The sequence below is a fragment of the Bos taurus genome, chromosome 4 (genome assembly GCF_002263795.3).
Source record: "Bos taurus isolate L1 Dominette 01449 registration number 42190680 breed Hereford chromosome 4, ARS-UCD2.0, whole genome shotgun sequence".
Lineage (NCBI taxonomy): Eukaryota > Metazoa > Chordata > Mammalia > Artiodactyla > Bovidae > Bos > Bos taurus.
The window spans coordinates 25,827,483-25,846,998 of record NC_037331.1 but is presented as its reverse complement, the minus strand read 5'-3'; the positions used below and the strand labels follow the sequence as shown (position 1 = coordinate 25,846,998).

Below are 19,516 nucleotides of genomic sequence, written 5' to 3'. Positions count from 1 at the left end.
TGACACTCAGAATTTCACACTAGCAGGCAGAGACGAACACATTTCTATAATTGCTCCTTTTGCATATGTCTGCAAATTTCAGTTTCAGATAATTTTCATGGTCTTCATTCAGGAGAATAATCACTAAAGATGAGTCTAACAGAGTAGATTATATAGATGAAATACAAAATCTTTAATTATATTCTAGAATACTTTTACTCCATTTGGAGGGGCAGGGTTTCTCAAACCTGTATGCATTCCCATACTAGGAAGGAGAAAAGCAGAAACATACTTTGGTTACTGAACTTCCAGGGCTAAAAGTCAAACTTTGTACAATGTAAAACAAGCCAGCAATAAATGGATACTGAATCTTATTAATATAAACACATCATCTATAATTCAGAAATTGTGGCAATACTGTAAGATATAAAATAAATGATCTGTGAATGTGATGAAATTATTTTAAAAGGCTATGCTACAAACGATGAACTAATCCTAGCTACTATGATAATAAACAAGGTTATAAACTATACCATATGGAAAATATATATGTAAGACAGACTTACTGCAATAAAATACACACTTGGTAAAATAAACCCGAAAAAGTTTCACTTACTTGGCATCACAACCAGTAGGTGTGAAGTCGAGTTTGTGTTTGGTTCTAAAGATGAAATTTTTGGTTCGAATTTCAAGTATGGATGGTGGCTGCAGCGGAGTAGCTATTGCAAACAAAGCCAACTGAGGTGGAAGTATTGATCCATCTTTCCCTTTCTTGTTCTGTCCATGAAGATATTTCAATCTCCCTTGGAAATTCATTGCCTTAAGAAACAAAAAGTTCATTAAGATTAATGCTGTATAATTAAAATTAATGCTGTGATATGTTCCATATCACCCCAGTCTGATCACTATGACAAAGATATTTTCTGAGCTGTGAGTTTGCCCTGGGGTGAAAAGTGACAGTGGTGGAAAACTGAGTAGGCATTATAGCCAATAGGAAGCTTTGGGGACTGGCTGGCTGCTTCTACAAAATGTCTGTTATATCTTCATCGCATATGCCTGTCCTCTGGGGATGGTTGAGAGACTTAGTTCCCAATCAGTTTTTTCCAGAGGAAAGCAGTAACATTTCTGCTCAACTCCAGTCTGAAGTTAAGAGGTCTGAAGAAAAAGCAAAGCACACAGAATGTAATCCAGCTCTTGGATAATATAAAAAGTGGAATTTCCTTATACAACTTACCTGTTACATTAGTATACAATCACTTCAGTTTCAGCCTTTTTAAATAAAAGTTTTGTTTTTTTAAACCTTTGAAAAATAAATAAAATGGTTCCGTTTTAAAGGGCTCAATCAAGGCCATTTTCAGTGTTTTGATAATTCCACAAAAGTTCATGAGGCTATCAAACGCTATTGTTGTTCCCTTCTTCCCAGGAAGCCCATTAAAAATATCCTAAAAGATAGTATGAGACTGTCCTCAAGGGACTGCTAAGTGACCCACTCCTTGTTTTAACAGATCACAATAGGAAGACCTACATAGTTTTCTGAGCTTGCAGCTGCCCTAGCATCTATGTCTAGCATGGGTCTGTGCACAGTGCATGCTCAAAATCTATTTCCTGAACAAATGAATTGTGATAAAGTCAGCAAGTCCACATTAATTTTCAAATACACATGGGCTAGATTGCATAGCTCAGAGTATATTTCAAAACTCTAGGAAATCTTTTCTGTAGAGAGAAAACACAACTGTTCAAAAACACTAAAATGAATCCTAAAACCATATAAAGAACGCAGACCTCTATTAGGATAAAGAATAATTTTAGAAGACAGAGGAAACAGACAATCATGACCATGATCAATTTGGTTGCTTAAAACAGTACTGACCAGGCCAAGGGATGACTCTGACATCAATATGACACCAGTACAAGGCAGAAAAGGCCCAATTACACAAAGAAATTTCACCTAGAAATACAGCCTAATTGGTCATCAGTACAAGGAAAACTATCTCAAAGCACAATTTTAATTCTGGGTAAGCAAAATTCAGACATAAAACACCAACAAAAATCATTTTGTTAACAGATCTGTGGTGGAGTGCACTGTCTTAAGGATACAAGCGAGAGCCTGGACCATCTACCTCCACTCCTAGTGTTCTCCCTTTGCTGGTCATCCTGGGAATTCACACAGGATGTTGTGATGGGAGTTCACTCCAACACATGAGAGTTCACACTACACAAGAGTGTCTCATACCAGATGAGGATCCTGCAGTGATGAAGATGCAACCATTTTTCTACACGGCAGTTATTCTAGCCATATGGAAAGGGCCATGATAATTTTTCCATAAACCCAAAGAGGATAATAAGCAGTCTGCCACCAAAAAAGCGCTACCTAATTATCTTATACCTACAAAGTCCAAAAGAAGGGCAAAATACAATGGTCAATGCTATTCCATTCAGTCTTTGTTATACTGCATCCTAAAGGATAGAGGCTCTGAGTTACGGAAGATATTTTCAAAAATCTAAAAAGACTTTTAAAAAGTTACTTTCCTTTATAAAACTATTTAATTAAGTAGATTTTGAAAACCCAAACTCAAATACATTCAAATTTGTTTCACTTTTCTTTTTAATTTTCTACGACTTCATAGTAAATGCCAGTATAAGATGCTGCACCTTACCAGAAAACCAGATGAATTATCTAGCAGACACCTGAGTCGGCAGACGAAGCACCTCTCCATAAATGAAGAGTTCTCTGGAGGAATTTGGTCTGGGTTATAATACACTGCTGGCTGGGAGAGTCCATTAGCTTCTATAGAGATAAATAGCAACACAAAGTTACTTTCCATTTTGCTAAAAATTAAGTGTTTAGGCTTCTCACGTGTTCCTAGTGCTAAAGAACCACCTGCCAGTGCAAGAGACATAAGAGACACGTGTTTGGTCCCTGGGTTGGGAAGATTCCCTGAGGGAGGTCATGGCAGCCCACTTCAGTGTTCTTGCCTGGAGAATCCCATGGACAGAAGAGCCAGGCAGGCTACAGTCCAGGGGGTCGCAAAGAATCAGACACAACTGAGCAACTTAGCACAGCACAGCACAAGTGTCTGAATAGCTGAAATCTGTGTTCATTTCTAAACCAAAGTTATGTTCTGATTATTAAAAAAAAAAAAATCACTTTCGGAAGAGGAGCTAGTGAAAAGAAATTAAATCTTACTGAATAATACTTTTACTACATAGAACTTTACCCTATCACTGTCAACAATTTCTATATTTTCTAACACCTTTTTTCTCCTTTTTAACATTTTTACATATGTATGAAGACACTGCTTTTGTTGAAAAAAGTATTTTTTAATTCTTTCATATGCCAGTTTGCTTTTATATTTGGTGCATTTTCTTATATGCAGACTACATCATGAGAAACTCTGGGCTGGAAAAAGCACCAGCTGGAATCAAGATTGCTGGGAGAAATATCAATAACCTCAGATATGCAGATGACACCACCCTTATGGCAGAAAGTGAAGAGGAACTAAAGAGCCTCTTGATGAAAGTGAAAGAGAAGAGTGAAAAAGTTGGCTTAAAGCTCAACATTCAGAAAACGAAGATCATGGCATCTGGTCCCATCACTTCATGGGAAATAGATGGGGAAACAGTGAAAACAATGTCAGACTTTATTTTTTGGGGCTCCAAAATCACTGCAGATGGTGACTGCAGCCATGAAATTAAAAGACGCTTACTCCTTGGAAGGAAAGTTATGACCAACCTAGACACCATGTTAAAAATCAGAGACATTACTTTGCCAGCAAAGGTCCGTCTAGTCAAGCCTATGGTTTTTCCAGTGGTCATGTATGGATGTGAGAGTTGGACTGTGAAGAAGGCTGAGCACCAAAGAACTGATGCTTTTGAAGTGTGGTGTTGGAGAAGACTCTTGAGAGTCCCTTGGACTGCAAGGAGATCCAACCAGTCCATTCTGAAGGAGATCAGCCCTGGGTGTTCTTTGGAAGGAATGATGCTAAAGCTGAAACTCCAGTACTTTGGCCACCTCATGCAAAGAGTTGACTCTTTGGAAAAGATTCTGATGCTGGGAGGGATTGGGGGCAGGAAGAGAAGGGGACGAGAGAGGATGAGATGGCTGGATGGCATCACTGACTCGATGGACGTTGAGTTTGAGTGAACTCCGGGAGATGGTGATGGACAGGGAGGCCTGGTGTGCTGCAATTCATGGGTTCTCAGAGTCGGACACGACTGAGCGATTGAACTGAACTGAATTGAAACATGAAACAATATATACACACTCCAGAATTAACCTTATACATTCCATCCCCTCTTTCACAATAGTGTAAGAATTATTTTTATACACTATATTACTGAGTATATGGCTATACTTTATCACTTGGAATTCATCAATGGCTGTCATCTCTCGAGGTCCTCCTTAGGTCATCAGGCTTCTTGTGACCTGGTTCTGGCCCATGGCTAGATTCATGTCTTTCCCCTTCTTCCTCATCTTCACTGTGGAGTTCTATATCCCTAAAGATTCTCTGCCTCCTTTCAGAGAATTCAATTCCCAACACTACCTTTTGGTAAACATTCTTACCATCAATTCTTTGTCCAGAGTCTGGACACTGTTGAGGGTTTAATGCCCAATGCAGCTGGCGCTGAAATTCAGCTCGGTCTTCGGTATGGATCAGTTCATACACACTCTGATGGATGACATCAGACTAAAGAAAAAAGAAACAAATAAATTAACAAGTAGTGTTGATTTTTAAAAGGACTTCCTTGGTGGCTCAGTGGTAAAGAATCTGCCTACCAGTGCAGGAGATACAGGAGACGTGGGTTCAATCCCTGGATTGGGAAGATCCCCTGGAGGAGGAAATGGCAACCCACTCCACTAGTCTTGCCTGGAGAATCCCAAGGACAGAGGAGCCTAGCGGGCTATGGTCCATGGGGTTGCAGAGTCGGATGTGACTGAGTGACAGAGCACGCATACACTGATTTTTTAAAATGTGGTTTATTAATTTCAAAACCTAATTGCTAGATTACAGGGTGCTTTTTAGTGGTGATGTATGCAAATCAAACAGTTGCAAAGCTCTCCTGGAATTCAAGACAAGAAAAGCTAGAAAGACACAAGCACTACAGCTGACAAGTCAAAGGTTATTTGCCATCACTTCCCTATGTGAACCACTTTTTAGTCAAATAAGTCACGTTCCTGTTCCTTAACTGTAACACATTAGGTTCTGACAATTTTTATTTATGGATCTTTTAAAATAGAGCCTCTTATACAGAGTGAAGTAAGTCAGAAAGAGAAACACAAGTATCATATGTTAACACATATATATGGAATCTAGAAAAACAGTACTGATGAACCTAGTAGAGAAGGAACTTGTGGACACAGCAGGGGAAGGTGCAGAAGGGATGAACTCAGAGAAGAGCACTGACATATATATGCTATCATGTGCAAAACAGACAGTGGGAAGTTGCTACATACCACAGGGAGCCCAGCCTGGCACTCTGTGATGACCTAGAGGGCTGGGGAGAGGGGAGGGAGGCTTAAGAGGAAGGGGTTACCTATATATAAAATTATGACTGATTTGCACTGTCGTATGGCAGAAACCACAAAACACTATAGAGCAATTTTCCACCAATTAAAAATTTTTTAAAAAATCTTCCTTTGACAAAACTTGTCTGAACATTCAGTTAAATTTGACTTCTCTCAGCTTTAAGTATTACATATTTACTTCACTGCTCTCTAACAGTTTTCCTGACATGAAATTTTGACTTCTAGCAGATTCCCTAAGACTAAGGGATTATGCCTTTACAAAGGTCAGAGTCTTTCCTCCACCTCTTGCTTCTCAGCATTTACTGCAGTGCTGAAACCTCAGCCTTTCCACCATTAGCGTTCTAACCTTTTTATTGCAACTCACAGCAAGAAGTATTTTCCATCCATTGTGGGTGTTTGTGTGTGCATACAGACATGGAAAAAAGTTCCACAGAGCACTTTTATGTGTGACAATATTGTTTCCTATTTTATTTTAAGCAGCTAAAAAGAATGACTGGTGATCCTCTATATCAATTTCATCACCCACTCATGAGTCACGACCTACAGTTTTAAAAATGGTGCCATAAACCACCATCAATGTCAGATATAAATGTTTTCTTAAAGAATATCCAGGTTACGTATAACTAGGAAAGAAAAAAAAAAACAAGATTGGGAAATAGCTAAGCTTTTTGATTTCTTAACTGTTATGAATCAATCAAATAATAATTAAGCTAGTTATGTAATGAAGTTTCTAACAGGTTTTTCCGTGGACATTAATACATTTCCTTTAAAATTCAAAAACACTTAGGTTTGGTGTCAGGAGCCAGATTCTACCACTTTAGCTATCTGGACTTGAACCTTCCTATGAACCTTTTCTTCTAACATGAAGTCATCTCTATGCCATCCATTACACAACTGCCAGAGTTATCTTGTGAAATATAGATTGGAGCACATGCATCCCCTTCAACAAAAGTATTCAGTGGCTTCTATAGTGTGTATGACATAATGTAAACTTCAGGCTGTATAACAGTGCAGACACTGTTATTCACCCATCAGTCTTGGCATCACCTGTTGAGCCTGTTAGAAATAAAATACATGGGCTCCACTATGACATACTGAATCAGATTATATGGGACTGAGGCTCATCAGTTACATGACATTTTATCAAGTTCTTCGGTGATTATTAAGAACATTAGAAATTAAGAACTACTGATATGTAAGAGTAGTGAGCATTCAAGTGTACTCACAAACTGTTCCCAAATCATATTCGATGTCTTCGCCCCTCAAATACACACAACACCTTACGAATCCATATTCACCATATACTTAGTAACATTAAACCAGACACACTTACCTCCTTCAAGGCCTTCCAGCTTACTGCCTTATAGTATGGCTAGCTTTTATTCTCTGCATTCCCTCCACAACTGTCCACTCATCTGGACCCCACATTCTCTTCAGATTAAATACCATTTCCTTCAGGAAAACTTTTATAATCCACACAAGTAGGAATTAAAGGGATAAGCCACAGTATTTTGCTTGTACCTTTACATATTACCTCATTCATTTCATAGTTACCACTTGCCCTCCAATTTCCATAACTAATTTGATGGCAAATATTCTCCTGTCTGCCCCCATCCAAACCCCATCTGCTCTTTCTTATACATAAGAATTCCTTATAAATGAAAGAAAAAACACAAAACCCATGAATCACATGTACCTTTAAGAAAATTATAATGCAGTAAAATATTAAAAGCATAAAAATATATTAGCTGCAAACATACATTTTTTTATTCTATAACATATGTATTTCAATTATATTTTTATCTAAAAATTATCACTTGTGTCCCTAAAGTATAAGATAAATAAAAAGTAGTAAGTTAATTTTCAAAAAAGGATTTTTTAATGACCTAAGGAAACTATATTTACCTGCTGAAACCCCAGGTAATCTTGAATGGTAGAAGACGCATAGAAAACCAAAGCATCTGTAGTGACAACCAGTACAAAGCCATTTAGTGCCTACAAGGAGAAAAGTTAGAAAATTAGTAATGTGACTACCAATGTTATCATCCATTAAGTACTGACTTCAGTTAAGGTTATTACTTTTACTGATGAAAAATCTCTTAAATCGTTAAAATGATTACACTCCAGAAATGCAGAAACACCACACCCCCAGTGGTGAAAAGAATCCATTCGATTTGGCCAAAGAAAATCTTAGAGCTCGTTGAATACTCAATCACAATAACTTGAATAAAATATTGATTTCTTCTTCCTCATGCTCTATAGATTTCATTTTTAATATACTGGACATGTTTTCTAAACATAATTGTACACATATCATTTACTGCACTCTGTCACGCTGTTTTTAAAGGAAGATAGCATGTAAAGATGTTGATTAGAGCCTTAAAAGAAATTTGATAGCAGAAAATCTCTGTGTAAAGATAGTTTAAGCACTAACGCAGTTTGAAATTTAGATACTCTCAAAGTATTATAAAACATTGAAAACATTTTTATTTTACAAAAGGAATACAAATGGACTATACATTAGAACTAATATATACATGTAAGACAAGTATATAGCAACTTAAGTTCTATTTAATATAATTACTAATAACATTTAGGTTTAAAGCGATCATATTTCATGGGTGTTATTTCTGTTAACCTATATACTCTGCTACTTTTTCCTCTTTGTCTCCGTTGGGCCAATCATTTTTTATTATCCTGTTTTCTTTCTTTTAGTTTAGAAGTTATGCTCTCTTTTCCCATTCTTTTAGTGGTTGTTCGAGTCCTGTGTTAATATCTCTATATGGTAATAAAAGTATTTAGATCACTTTAAGAATTCATTGTGATCACATCTTTTAAATCTCAAGCCCTCACTATTGCCTGCTCGAGTTCAACTCAGTACTTGTTTTTCTTCATGCTGTATGCGCTGATTGTTAAACCCTCCTGAGACACTCTTTTTCTCTGTAAAGCGAGACATGGGATGGTTTAGTTTAAGAACCACATAGTTTGGAGTCAGAATTTGGACTAGATTCTTCTCTTACTAACAGTGTGGTTTTGTTATTTACCCGTTCGAGCTTTAGTGTCCCTGACTGAAAACCAGGCTCTTCATCAGGTGATAGGATGACTATGTCTCACCTAACGCAGTGCCTGGTATACAGCTGGCGCTCAGCTCATGTGAGGCACCATTGTTACAAAAGGCAGCTGTGGAAATGAGCAGATCCAGTATTACCAGATCATGCTTTGTGAACTACAGGGACACATAAATGATAGCAAGTAGTCTGCTCAGCACTTAATAAAATGTTACACACGGACAGGACACGTGCTCAGTACTGAGATTCACAAATGAACAAGCCGTCGCCCCTGTGCTTATGATGCCCACACACTAGTAAATACCCTCGCTGTCAGACAGGGTGAAAGAACACAGTGACTGCCTTCCGTTTCACTCCAATCCCTTTCACCTTCAGGATCCCTGGTCTATATTATACTTCTGAGAGCAAGCAGCACCTACTCTTTAACAATCACTTTTCTAAATGGTTTCTATGTATTCAAGTAACTTTTAATTCCCTCAGCAATCCACAGAAGTAGGTGTCACAGTCCAGTTTGTAAATTGAGGACACGGAAGTGAAGAGCTGAGAACAAGCTGAACCACAAGGGAGAAACTGGCTCTAAAGTTTGCCCACTTAGCATCGTACGTCGTATCATGATCTGCTACCTTTAAGTGTTACTAATCACTAACTGTTGCATGGCTGTAACTCACAATCACAACTGGGATCTGAGATCCTTGACTTCACATATTATGCCTTATCATGCCTGGCAATTTCCCCAGGATGAAGAATGGCAACGGCACCCACCAAGAACTAAAGTGTCTAATGATTGAAGGTGAAGTTGCTCAGTCATGTCCGACTCTTTGCGACCCCATGGACTGTAGCCTACCAGGCTTCTCCGTCCATGGGATTCTCCAGGCAAGAATACTGGAGTGGGTTACCATTTCCTTCTCCAGGGGATCTTCCCGACCCAGGGATCGAACCCGGGTCTCCTGCATTGAAGGCAGACGCTTTAACCTCTGAGCCACCAGGGACCCCTCAAATTGAGCATTCTTAAGTTTTACTTGGTTGTAGTAGGGTTATGTCCATTACTGCATTTTTTTTGTTTGTTTTGAAAATATCTTCCTTCCAGACAACAGTATCCATTGATCATATGCATATTATTTTGGAGAATATCATGTTTTCTAAAGAGTGGAAGAAATTTACTACTTTCCAATAAGCTCATTAGTGTATTCCTGGAGACATGAAGATAATTTAGGGTATGCAAGTAACTTTTAGACAAATGTTAACTGTGAGAAATAAACCAAAAAGCCTCTTAAAAATATATATGTACATATGTATATACACAAACACACACACATATATATATATATATATAAAATGATCTGAAATACCATGTGGAATGAAGTTATACTGAATTACTATCTTAGCAAGTTAAGAGAAGGAATAAATTTGGTAATTACATACTAACAAGATTATTATTATTAGTCTCAGTCACAACTATCTGAAAATCAGGTTGAGCTACACTTACTATTTAATAAGAGAAATGAATTGCAATTAATACTGTTATTTATAATTTGAACTGTTGTTATTTCAAAAATGAAGCTGTAGATTTTAATAAGCACAATATTAGGTATCACCAGACAGAACATATATACATAACGAAAAGATACAAAAGTTACTTATTGTTTTATTTTCATTCCTTATAAGACAGTAATAAATTTAATCAAGAAAATAAATATTTTAAACTTTTGTTAAATATTTAAAAATATTTTCTTCATGTGCCTCCTTTGTTAAAACCAAAGGCAAAGACTCACCAAAGTTACAAGCCAAAGAGTGTGCTCTACCTCTGGACATATCCTCTTTGGTAACTAGTTGATAACCACACATTATGGTAACTGTACATAATGAAATATCCCATCTTCACATGTCTACTATGCTTTTGGTCATCTACTTCATATGGGATAACAAGTACTGTCCTAAGTAAGGGCTTCCCAGATTGTGGTAGTGTCAAAGAACCCACCTGCCAACACAGGAGACCTAACAGACAGGGATTCAAACCCTGGGAAGATTTCCTGGAAGAAGAAATGGCAACACACTCCAGTATTCTTGCCTGGAAAATCCCATGGACAGAGGAGCATGGGCAGGCTACAGTCCACGGGGTCGGAAAGAGTCAGACATGGCTGAAGTGACTTAGCACGTCCTAAGCAAATTTTATAGTATGTGATGCCTCCTGCTGGAGAATAATCTACAAATGGCATAAAAGAGAATTAATGATGGACTATTCATTTTAAATATTTAAGTGCTTCCAATTTTTAGAAAATTAAAAAGTGAACACCAGCTTGCAGCAGTATATTTTTATTCTGGGCCCTTGATATAGGATATGTTGACAATCTGTCTAAATGTTTTAGGGGGAAAATAAAAATCACTGCCCCATAATTTAAGCCAGTTTAAGATAAGAAGTGTGAAGCATGCCACATTTGTCTATTTTCACTTGAGATAAAGAACTTCCTTATTATGTTACTATATAAACCGAGATGTATTTAATCACATTGTGTGTGTGTGTGTCTGTGTGTGTGGTGTGTGTGAGCGCGCACACGCTCAGTCGTGTCCAACTCTTTGTGACCCCCATGGACCGTAGCCTGCCAGGCTCCTCTGTCTATGAGATTTCCGAGGCGGGAATACTAGAGTGGGTTGCCATTTCCTTCTCTAGAGGATCATCCCAACCCAGGGATCAATCTGGCATCTCCTGCGTCTCCTGCAATGGCAGGCAGATTCTCTACTACTGTGCAACCTGGGAAGCCCGCTCTGTTTAATCATATTAAGCAGCAATTATTAGAATGCTTTCCTGTGACCTAAGGGGTCTTTGTGTTTCAGCTAATATATCAATACATAGAAATCCTCAGCCAGAGGCAGGAGGATGACTCATGGTTGAATATATTTAACTTTTTTCTAACATAATGGAAGCAAAAGTTAATTTTCCCTATCAGGGATTTGAACACAATTATAAAATTATAATTTGTTATATACAATTTTATAAATTATAATAAAATGTTATAAATTGTCAGGTTACACTTAACCATTTACTGAATGGAGTTACTGAAACTTACAACTACTTTCTAATCACAGTTGCAAATTAAGTTCACATCTCAGTTCACTGGGAAGAATTAGAAATCATTATGTAGAATTAAAAATTCTGTAGACTTAAAAATCTGTAATATAGTACAGATTACAGCACATATCTTTTTGAGTTTCTTCTCTTTAATATTTTTAAATTGAAGTACAGTTAATTTGCAGTACTGAGTTAGTTTCAAGTGTACAGCAAAGTGATTCCGTTATGCATATGTACATTCTTTATAGCATACATCTTCAGTCTTTAACAGAATAAATATCTGATAATTTAACTGAGAATCAAGCATTTTAGCAGCTTCAAGAGAAAGAAAAATAGGAAAAGATTTAAAATACTTTCACAGACAAATCTACCAGAAACTCTCAGAGTTCTAATGCATGACAATAGGGCTGATAGAGGCTAAAAAAAAATCTATAGCATGTTGGTAAGCCATACACAGCTGCTAAAAGAAAATATAGTTACAAGAACACATTGTTCAGGTTAAGAACAATTTCTAACTATTAAATAAAATTATTTTAATGGCGCTATATTCCTAAAAACATATACCTAAAACCAGTGTCTTAATAAGAACCTTTAAAATGATCTAGAATTTCTTGCTACTTAAAGAAATGCAACAGGGAAAGTGATAACTGGACTTCTAATACTTCATAAAATTCCATTTATTCATGTACTAGCATTATACCACTACTGTAGCTCAGATGAAATTGCTATGAATCACTGAGTCCTAAAGAAATGAGGGACAGTTAAAAGGCTGTTAACTAATTTTCCATTTATAATGGTTCTAATGAAAGAGAACTATATCTACTACAATTTACCTGTAGTAAGAATTCTCCTTCCTGCAAGTTGAGGCCTTCTCTGAATTTGGTTCGACAGTTGTCCTGGACTCCATTTCTGTCAGCTGGGGAGGACTTTAATGCAACTAGGGAAAAAAGAGGGAAAAACAAGGATACACTAGTTAGTTTTTAAAATAAGCAATTTCAAAGAGCTCTAAGGAAAAAAAAAAAAAAAAAAACCTATGTACACCAAAAAAAAGAGACAATTTGAAAAATTGGTATCTACTGGCACTGCAATGACTAAGTAAATAATCCTTTGCCAATGGGTGGTTTCTAATGTCAGCTGACAGATTCTTAAAGACAATTTTTGATGAGTTCACTATATGATTTTTGGCATATTACTTAAGAAGTTTCAAGTAAACTGCTTCCCAGGTGGCACGACTGGTAAAGAATCTTTCCTGCCAATGCAGAAGACCCAGGTTTGACCCCTGGGTTGGGAAGATGCCCTGGAGAAGGAAAGGGCAACCCACTCCAGTATTCTTGGAAAAGCCCATGGACAGAGGAGCTGAGTGGGCTATCGTCCCTGGGGTCACAAAGAGTTGGACACGACTGAGCACACATTATTATTATTCAAAGAACTGCATGACATCGCTATAACACTCCTCTGGTTCTCATCTATTTAGAATAATAAGGTTCCTCACAACCTAATCTATAAAAAAAAATAATCTCTCTATATATTCATCTAACTTCTGTGAACTATGGGCAGTAAGAGAAAAAATCAATCAAACACCTTATTAAAGAGATATATGTCCATCAAAGTTAGGAGCCTTTAGTTTTAGGGTAAAAAACTGTTAGCATTGTTATTAACTTCATATGAAATTTATAAATCAACTCATGGAGAATTAACATCTTTATGATGTTGAATCAGTCTGTCCAAGAACATGCATGTTTCTCCATTTGTTCAAGTCTCTATTTTTTTGTCCCACTAGAATGCTTTAAAGTTGTCCTCAAAAAAAGATGTATTTTTATGTCTGTTCCTAGGTGTTACACCTTGTAACGTGGCTTCTCTTTCATTAAGTGAAGTGAAATCACAGTTTTGTCTGACTCTTTACAATCCCATGGACTGCAGCCTACCAGGTACCTCCGTCCATGGGATTTTCCAGACAGGAGTACTAGCTTGTGGACTGCATTTGTGAAGGAGAGGCGGATGGGATGGTGAGATGCTTACAGTAGAAGATACCATGCTCTCAAGCAGCATGTATCACCACATTCCCATCTCTCTCCTGTGTGTTTATATGTGTGTGTGTGTGTGTGTGTGTGTGTGTGTGTGTGTGTACACATTTAGTCTGGGAGACAGCACAGCTGAACAAAAATAATAACAGCCACCATTTACTTATTCAGCGTTTTCCTGAGCACTATCAAATATTCTCTCCATTAAAACATGTGGACATTGGTATCACAGAGAATTGAGTTCAAATCTCAGCTCTGCCATTTCCTAAATGTGGGAGCTTTCTGAGCCTGTCTCCTGGTATGTAAAATGGTAATTGAGAAAACAAGAAATTACCCTGCAGGAGCTGTTATAAAAAATAATTCAAATATATGTGAAATTTCCAGCACAGAGGAACTCAATATTACTTCAGTAAATGGTAGCTTTAATTATTAGCAGTATTTCCCAGAGCTTATGGATTTCCCTGTTGTAAAGTATGGACTTTTAGACACTATTACAATACCTTTCTATTTTACTGATCTTTTTGTAACCTGTGATATTTGAATAAGAGAAGCCATTAAGCAAAACAAACCTTGACATTCTTTTTAAGATCTCTTCATTAAATTTTTATGTGCTAAGGATAATTGGGCTCAGTGATAAGCTAGAGATTTATTAATAACCAAATTTCCTCTCAGTTTGAGAAAAGCATTCCATATAAAACATTTTCATGTTTGAAGTGTATTTTCTGGTAAATCACCAATGTACGTGTCACATTTCAACCTTATGCCAAGTTCTGGCCTTTGCAGAACTTTTAAAACATGTCTCTGAAAGAAGAGGCCAAAACACTGGCCTCTGAATGTAACAATCCCAAAGGCCACAGAACAGATTTCCTTAGGCCAAAAAGCAGTTTGAGGTAAACTAACTGATCCAACAGTTCGGCAAGACCAAAGGAAAAGGCTCAATCTCTTCTCACCGAAAGGTAAAGGACAGAAAGGTTTTTCTCCCCTTTTTTTCCTGTTTCTCCCCTTTATATCCTGTAAGTTCTCTTGTTTGCCTTTTAGCGGCTGGAATCCATTAAAGCCTCACAGTGTCAGGGTTAACTACACTCTCCTACTTTTCCAAAAGCTGCAGCGTGAAGGAGAGGAGCACTGACAGGCAAGAATACAAGGAGTGGCTGCCATTCCCTTCTCCAGGGGATCTTCCTGACCCAGGAATCGAACCCAGGTCTCCCACACTGGATTCTTTATGGTCGGAGCCACCAGGGAAGCGCAGTATATACACTGCTGCTGCTAAGTCACGTCAGTCGTGTCCAACTCTGTGCGACCCCATAGACGGCAGCCCACCAGGCCCCGCCGTCCCTGGGATTCTCCAGGCAAGGACACTGGAGTGGGTTGCCATTTCCTTCTCCAATGCATGAAAGTGAAAAGGGAAAGTGAAGTCGCTCAGTCGTGTCTGACTCTTAGCGACCCCCTGGGCTGCAGCCTACCAGGCTCCTCTGTCCATGGGATTCTCCAGGCGAGAGTACTGGAGTGGGGTGCCATTGCCTTCTCCAGTATATACACTACCATGTGTAAAATAGCTAGCTTCTGGGAAGCTGCCTTACAGCGCATGGAGCTCATCAGTGGCTCTGGGAACACCTAGAGGGGTGGGATGGGGGTGAGGTGGGAGGGAGGCTCAAAAGGGAGGGTGCGTATCTATACTTATGGCTGATTCACAGCAGAAACTAGCACAACATTGTAAAGCAATTATACTCCAATAATGCAATACAATAAAAGGCAAAAAAGTTATACCAAATATTGGTAAGATTTGTTATTAAGAAAACAAAATCCAAACCCTGATATTAGGAAAGAAGCAAAGTCATCCTAAAAATAGATATGAATAGTGTCAAATTTAAATGTCTAAATTTTATCAGGAATCTTTTAAAATTAACTTTCAATCAAAAGAATCTATGTCAGTTCCCACTAGTGTTACTGGACCGCTGAGAAGCTGAATAAGAAATCAAAGAGGCCATTCATCTCAGTAACTTATTTGTTTCTGGTCTTGTATGGGAGATATCAGCCAATGTAATTAGACATGAGACAGACTCTGCCTTTAAGTAGGGCATATAAGCTATGGAAATAAAGAACTAGAAAAGAATGACAAAAATATTAAGTACCAGCATGGAATTTAATTAAAATATTAGAGAAACTTGAAAGAGACAAAGTATAAACTCTCTCTAAACAACAATACTTACAGTTCTAACTGCTGGAGGGACAATACTTAATAGGTATAACTACTGCTTAAGTAGGAAAAGTGATGAGTGCATTTTGGAGAAGGATCACTAGGGTTCTTCCAAAGACAAGCAAACAAGTACTTCTGTTGCTCTCATGTTTAAGGCTAATAATCACTTAAGAATTTAAGTAAATATTGTGCAAAGATCAGTCCAGGAAGGGTACACTCCCTTCCCATTCTCACCTAAAAAAAAACTAATATGACTTTTTAGAAAACTCAGATCCTAGAGACTTGTCCCAAATTATGTAATTATTGCCCTTTCATGAATCTGTCCTCTATTTCTTGATTTCATACCTACCACCTCTGCCTTCTAGAAGATGTATTAATTAATAACACTCACTTTCACATGCGCATTTCTTGCCTTGATTAGAAAGCAACAGAAGAGTAAGAAGCAGATGTGGGGAGATGACCTTCCTACCATCTGAGTGCCCTTCAATAATTGCCTTAGTAATAATGTGTGATACTCAGACCTCACACTCTATGCCAAGCCATTTCCAGGTATTACATCTTATTTAATCTTCACAAGAGTTCTATAAGACTGGCCTTATTGTCCTTTCAGTAGATTAGGAAACTGAGACTTAAAGAGGTTAAGAAACTTTCCCAAGGTTATACCTTGAAATGGTAAAGCCTAGGTAAGAACCCAGGTAGCTAGACCCCAATAGCATGAGCTATTACCAACCACCTACCAGACTCCTCCCCCATGCTAACCACCTGTCATCTTTCCTTTCCTCGTCTTTAAATCAGGACAGTGATACTTCTGGAGACAGATTCTTATGAGGGCTAAAATAGCATGCAGAGTACTTGGGTAATGCCTGACTCTATAACTGACAGTCAAGTACGGAGAGAATAGGCTGTGCACTGAGTTTATACACCCTCAAACCATGACAGCAGCTGACACTAAAAGTTACACACCAGGGATAACCGAGTGTTTTCTCATCTCTAACCAGGGAGCATTAATGAGCGTCTGACAGGACTGCTATGATGACTACAAACATAAATTTGAAGGTATTTCAAACTTATAAATTGTTATAAAAATTACATGCATAATCAGATGGAGAAGACACGTTAATCATCATACCCCTGGAATTAAATACATGGCAGTTTACAGAAACAAAATATACTATCTGAAAACAAGTCATGAGTCAATTCTGCGATTGGGAAATCTCTGCCCTACTGCACAGACCTTGTTAAAACCCTTCCCTTATCTGTAGGAACAGCACATCTTCCAAAGTCTGCTGTAAGGCTCTGACTTTGAGCATTCAGTGGGATATTAAGGTTATAGACCATCACAATATTTCAACTATTTCCTCTGAGAGATCAATGAAACAGCTGTACAAGAATTTAATTGATAATAGAATTTAGAGTGTAAATATGTCACAGCATTATCAGATTGTAAGATTTTAATTATTACCAACTGATTCAAGTCTTTTCTCCATATTCAAGTCTTATTCCCACATGCATTCAACTGTATCCATGTTTCTAACATGGCACTTTCTTTCTTTACATAGCAAAGCTGAGATTTCCATTTCTCCCTACAAGCCAAATATTTCCTCTTCCTAAACATGCTCTGAACTGTTCAAGAGAGAAATTCATGGGGAACAAATATTGGCATGTAGTAAACTATACTTTGTATTTTGTTACTGTAGTTGGCATTTAAACAGAAGGATGTCATGATAAATGCCTTGCCAGGAAAAAGCATAAGTCTTTTTAATCTCTGTTGATATAAATTCAATTTCTTTTACAATAATATTTATCACCCCCTTTATTACCTCTGGCAGTAAAAGTTTAAGTTCTATTCCCACATTCATATAAGCATGTAAGAGAGCAAAACTATCACCAAAAATTAAAAAGGGCTAAATAATGCTGCTAAGTCACTTCAGTCGTGTCTGACTCTGTGCGACCCCATAGACAGCAGCCCACCAGGCTCCCCTGTCCCTGGGATTCTCCAGGCAAGAACACTGGAGTGGGCTGCCATTTCCTTCTCCAATGCATGAAAGTGAAAAGTGAAAGTGAAGTCTCTCAGTCGTGTCTGACCCTCAGCAACTCAATGGACTGCAGCTTTCCAGGCTCCTCCGTCCATGGGATTTTCCAGGCAAGAGTACTGGAGTGGGGTGCCATTGCCTTCTCCGCTAAATAATGCAGTATTTATTGAATATAAGGGCTTCCCTGGTGGCTCAGAGGTTAAAGCATCTGCCTCCAATGAGGGAGACCCGGGTTCGATCCCTGGGTCAGGAAGATCCCCTGGAGAAGGAAATGGTAACCCACTCCAGTATTCTTGCCTGGAGAATCCCATGGACGGAGAAGCCTGGTAGGCTACAGTCCACGGGGTCGCAAAGAGTCGGACACGACTGAGCGACTTCACTATACTATACTATACTACTGAATATAAAAAATACTGTATTACTTAATACTACATCCCCCAATTGAGTATGGATGAGTATTTACAAATAATTTCCAATCATATATAAGTATACTTATATATGGGAGTTTCTTCTAGATCCTTTGAGGTAATAAGATATTTCGCTTCAGTTGAAGTTTGCTTTTTGGTAAAGGAAGTATTGCCCTTTTGTGTGAAAGAAGAACTGAAATTAAGAAAAAAAACCCACATTATATTCTAGGAGAATATATACATATTATATTTTCCTAGGTCTCTAGGAGACAAAGATGTATATAGTTCAGTGGTTTCTGATGATAGTCACAGATTATTTTTTCTGCCTGGAAGTTTCTATTCACCAAGGCAGAATAAAAGTAAATTTGGTTTTTAAAATGCAAATGTTAGTTTATAATGAGTGAATGTAGGCTAAAGTCGTGGTTACTGTCTTTTTTTTAGCAAATCTAAAAAAAAAAAAAAAACCCATCATTCTAAAGTTGAAAAAGTTCTTAAAGTTAGATCAAGTGGAAATTATCTAACCTACTCTCCATCAAGTGGAAACTGAAAGATATTACTCAAAATTTTTCAGTTTTACATTTTAGTTATATGTAATTCTACTATAACTACGTTAGGCCTCTGAATTAATGAAACAAACTAGAGCAATTAATTTACCTTTTCAGTGGGAACTGAGTTGCATTTGACTTTCCATGTAAACAGTGAAATTAAAACTGCATTCTAAGAAGGAGAATTTAATCAACCACAGCAGTGATTCTCAAACTTTCTCAGACATCAGAATCATCTGGAAGACTATTAAAACACATTGCGGGACCCCAGCCTCTAGAATTCTGATTCAGCAGGCCTGGTATGGGGCCCCTCAGTCTGCTTCATTAACAAGTTCCCAAGAGATGCTGAAGAGAAGGTACCACTGCTCCAAGTGACTCAGAAAATCAAGATGGAGGAAGTTAACTCACAATGTTCTGGACCTAATTCCCTCAAATCCTCTAAAATTATCATTCATCTGCTTAAAGAGTTCATTGTTAACATGAATGTCTTCAGGAAGGAATTCTCATCTCAATTTTATAAAGAAGAAAGTAGAACCACAGAATTGATGACTGAAACACAGGGCAGTAACAAAAAATTGTATATGTACAGCTGACCTGTGAACAACATGGGGTTTGATCTGGGCAGGTCCACATATATATGGGTTTTTCCCAGTAAATAACAACACTACATGA

At 37.7% G+C, this 19,516-nt stretch overlaps 1 protein-coding gene and 1 non-coding gene across 3 annotated transcripts in view; one reads left to right on the top strand and one right to left on the bottom strand.

Annotated features, from left to right (window-relative positions):
* The window catches only part of AHR (aryl hydrocarbon receptor), a 51,614-nt gene that overhangs the window by 10,411 nt on the left and 21,687 nt on the right, over nt 1-19,516 (bottom strand). For both annotated transcript variants that reach the window (NM_001206026.1, XM_059885372.1), the window contains exons 3-7: nt 12,475-12,578; nt 7,412-7,501; nt 4,544-4,667; nt 2,637-2,767; nt 596-798 (exon numbers count right to left, since the gene is read on the bottom strand). In NM_001206026.1, the coding sequence (NP_001192955.1) occupies nt 596-798; nt 2,637-2,767; nt 4,544-4,667; nt 7,412-7,501; nt 12,475-12,578 (652 nt within the window). The remainder of the gene's footprint in view (nt 1-595; nt 799-2,636; nt 2,768-4,543; nt 4,668-7,411; nt 7,502-12,474; nt 12,579-19,516) is intronic.
* LOC112446489 (small nucleolar RNA SNORD31) lies at nt 847-912 on the top strand. The gene has a single exon (XR_003034499.1). It is a non-coding gene; the product is annotated as a small nucleolar RNA SNORD31 (small nucleolar RNA).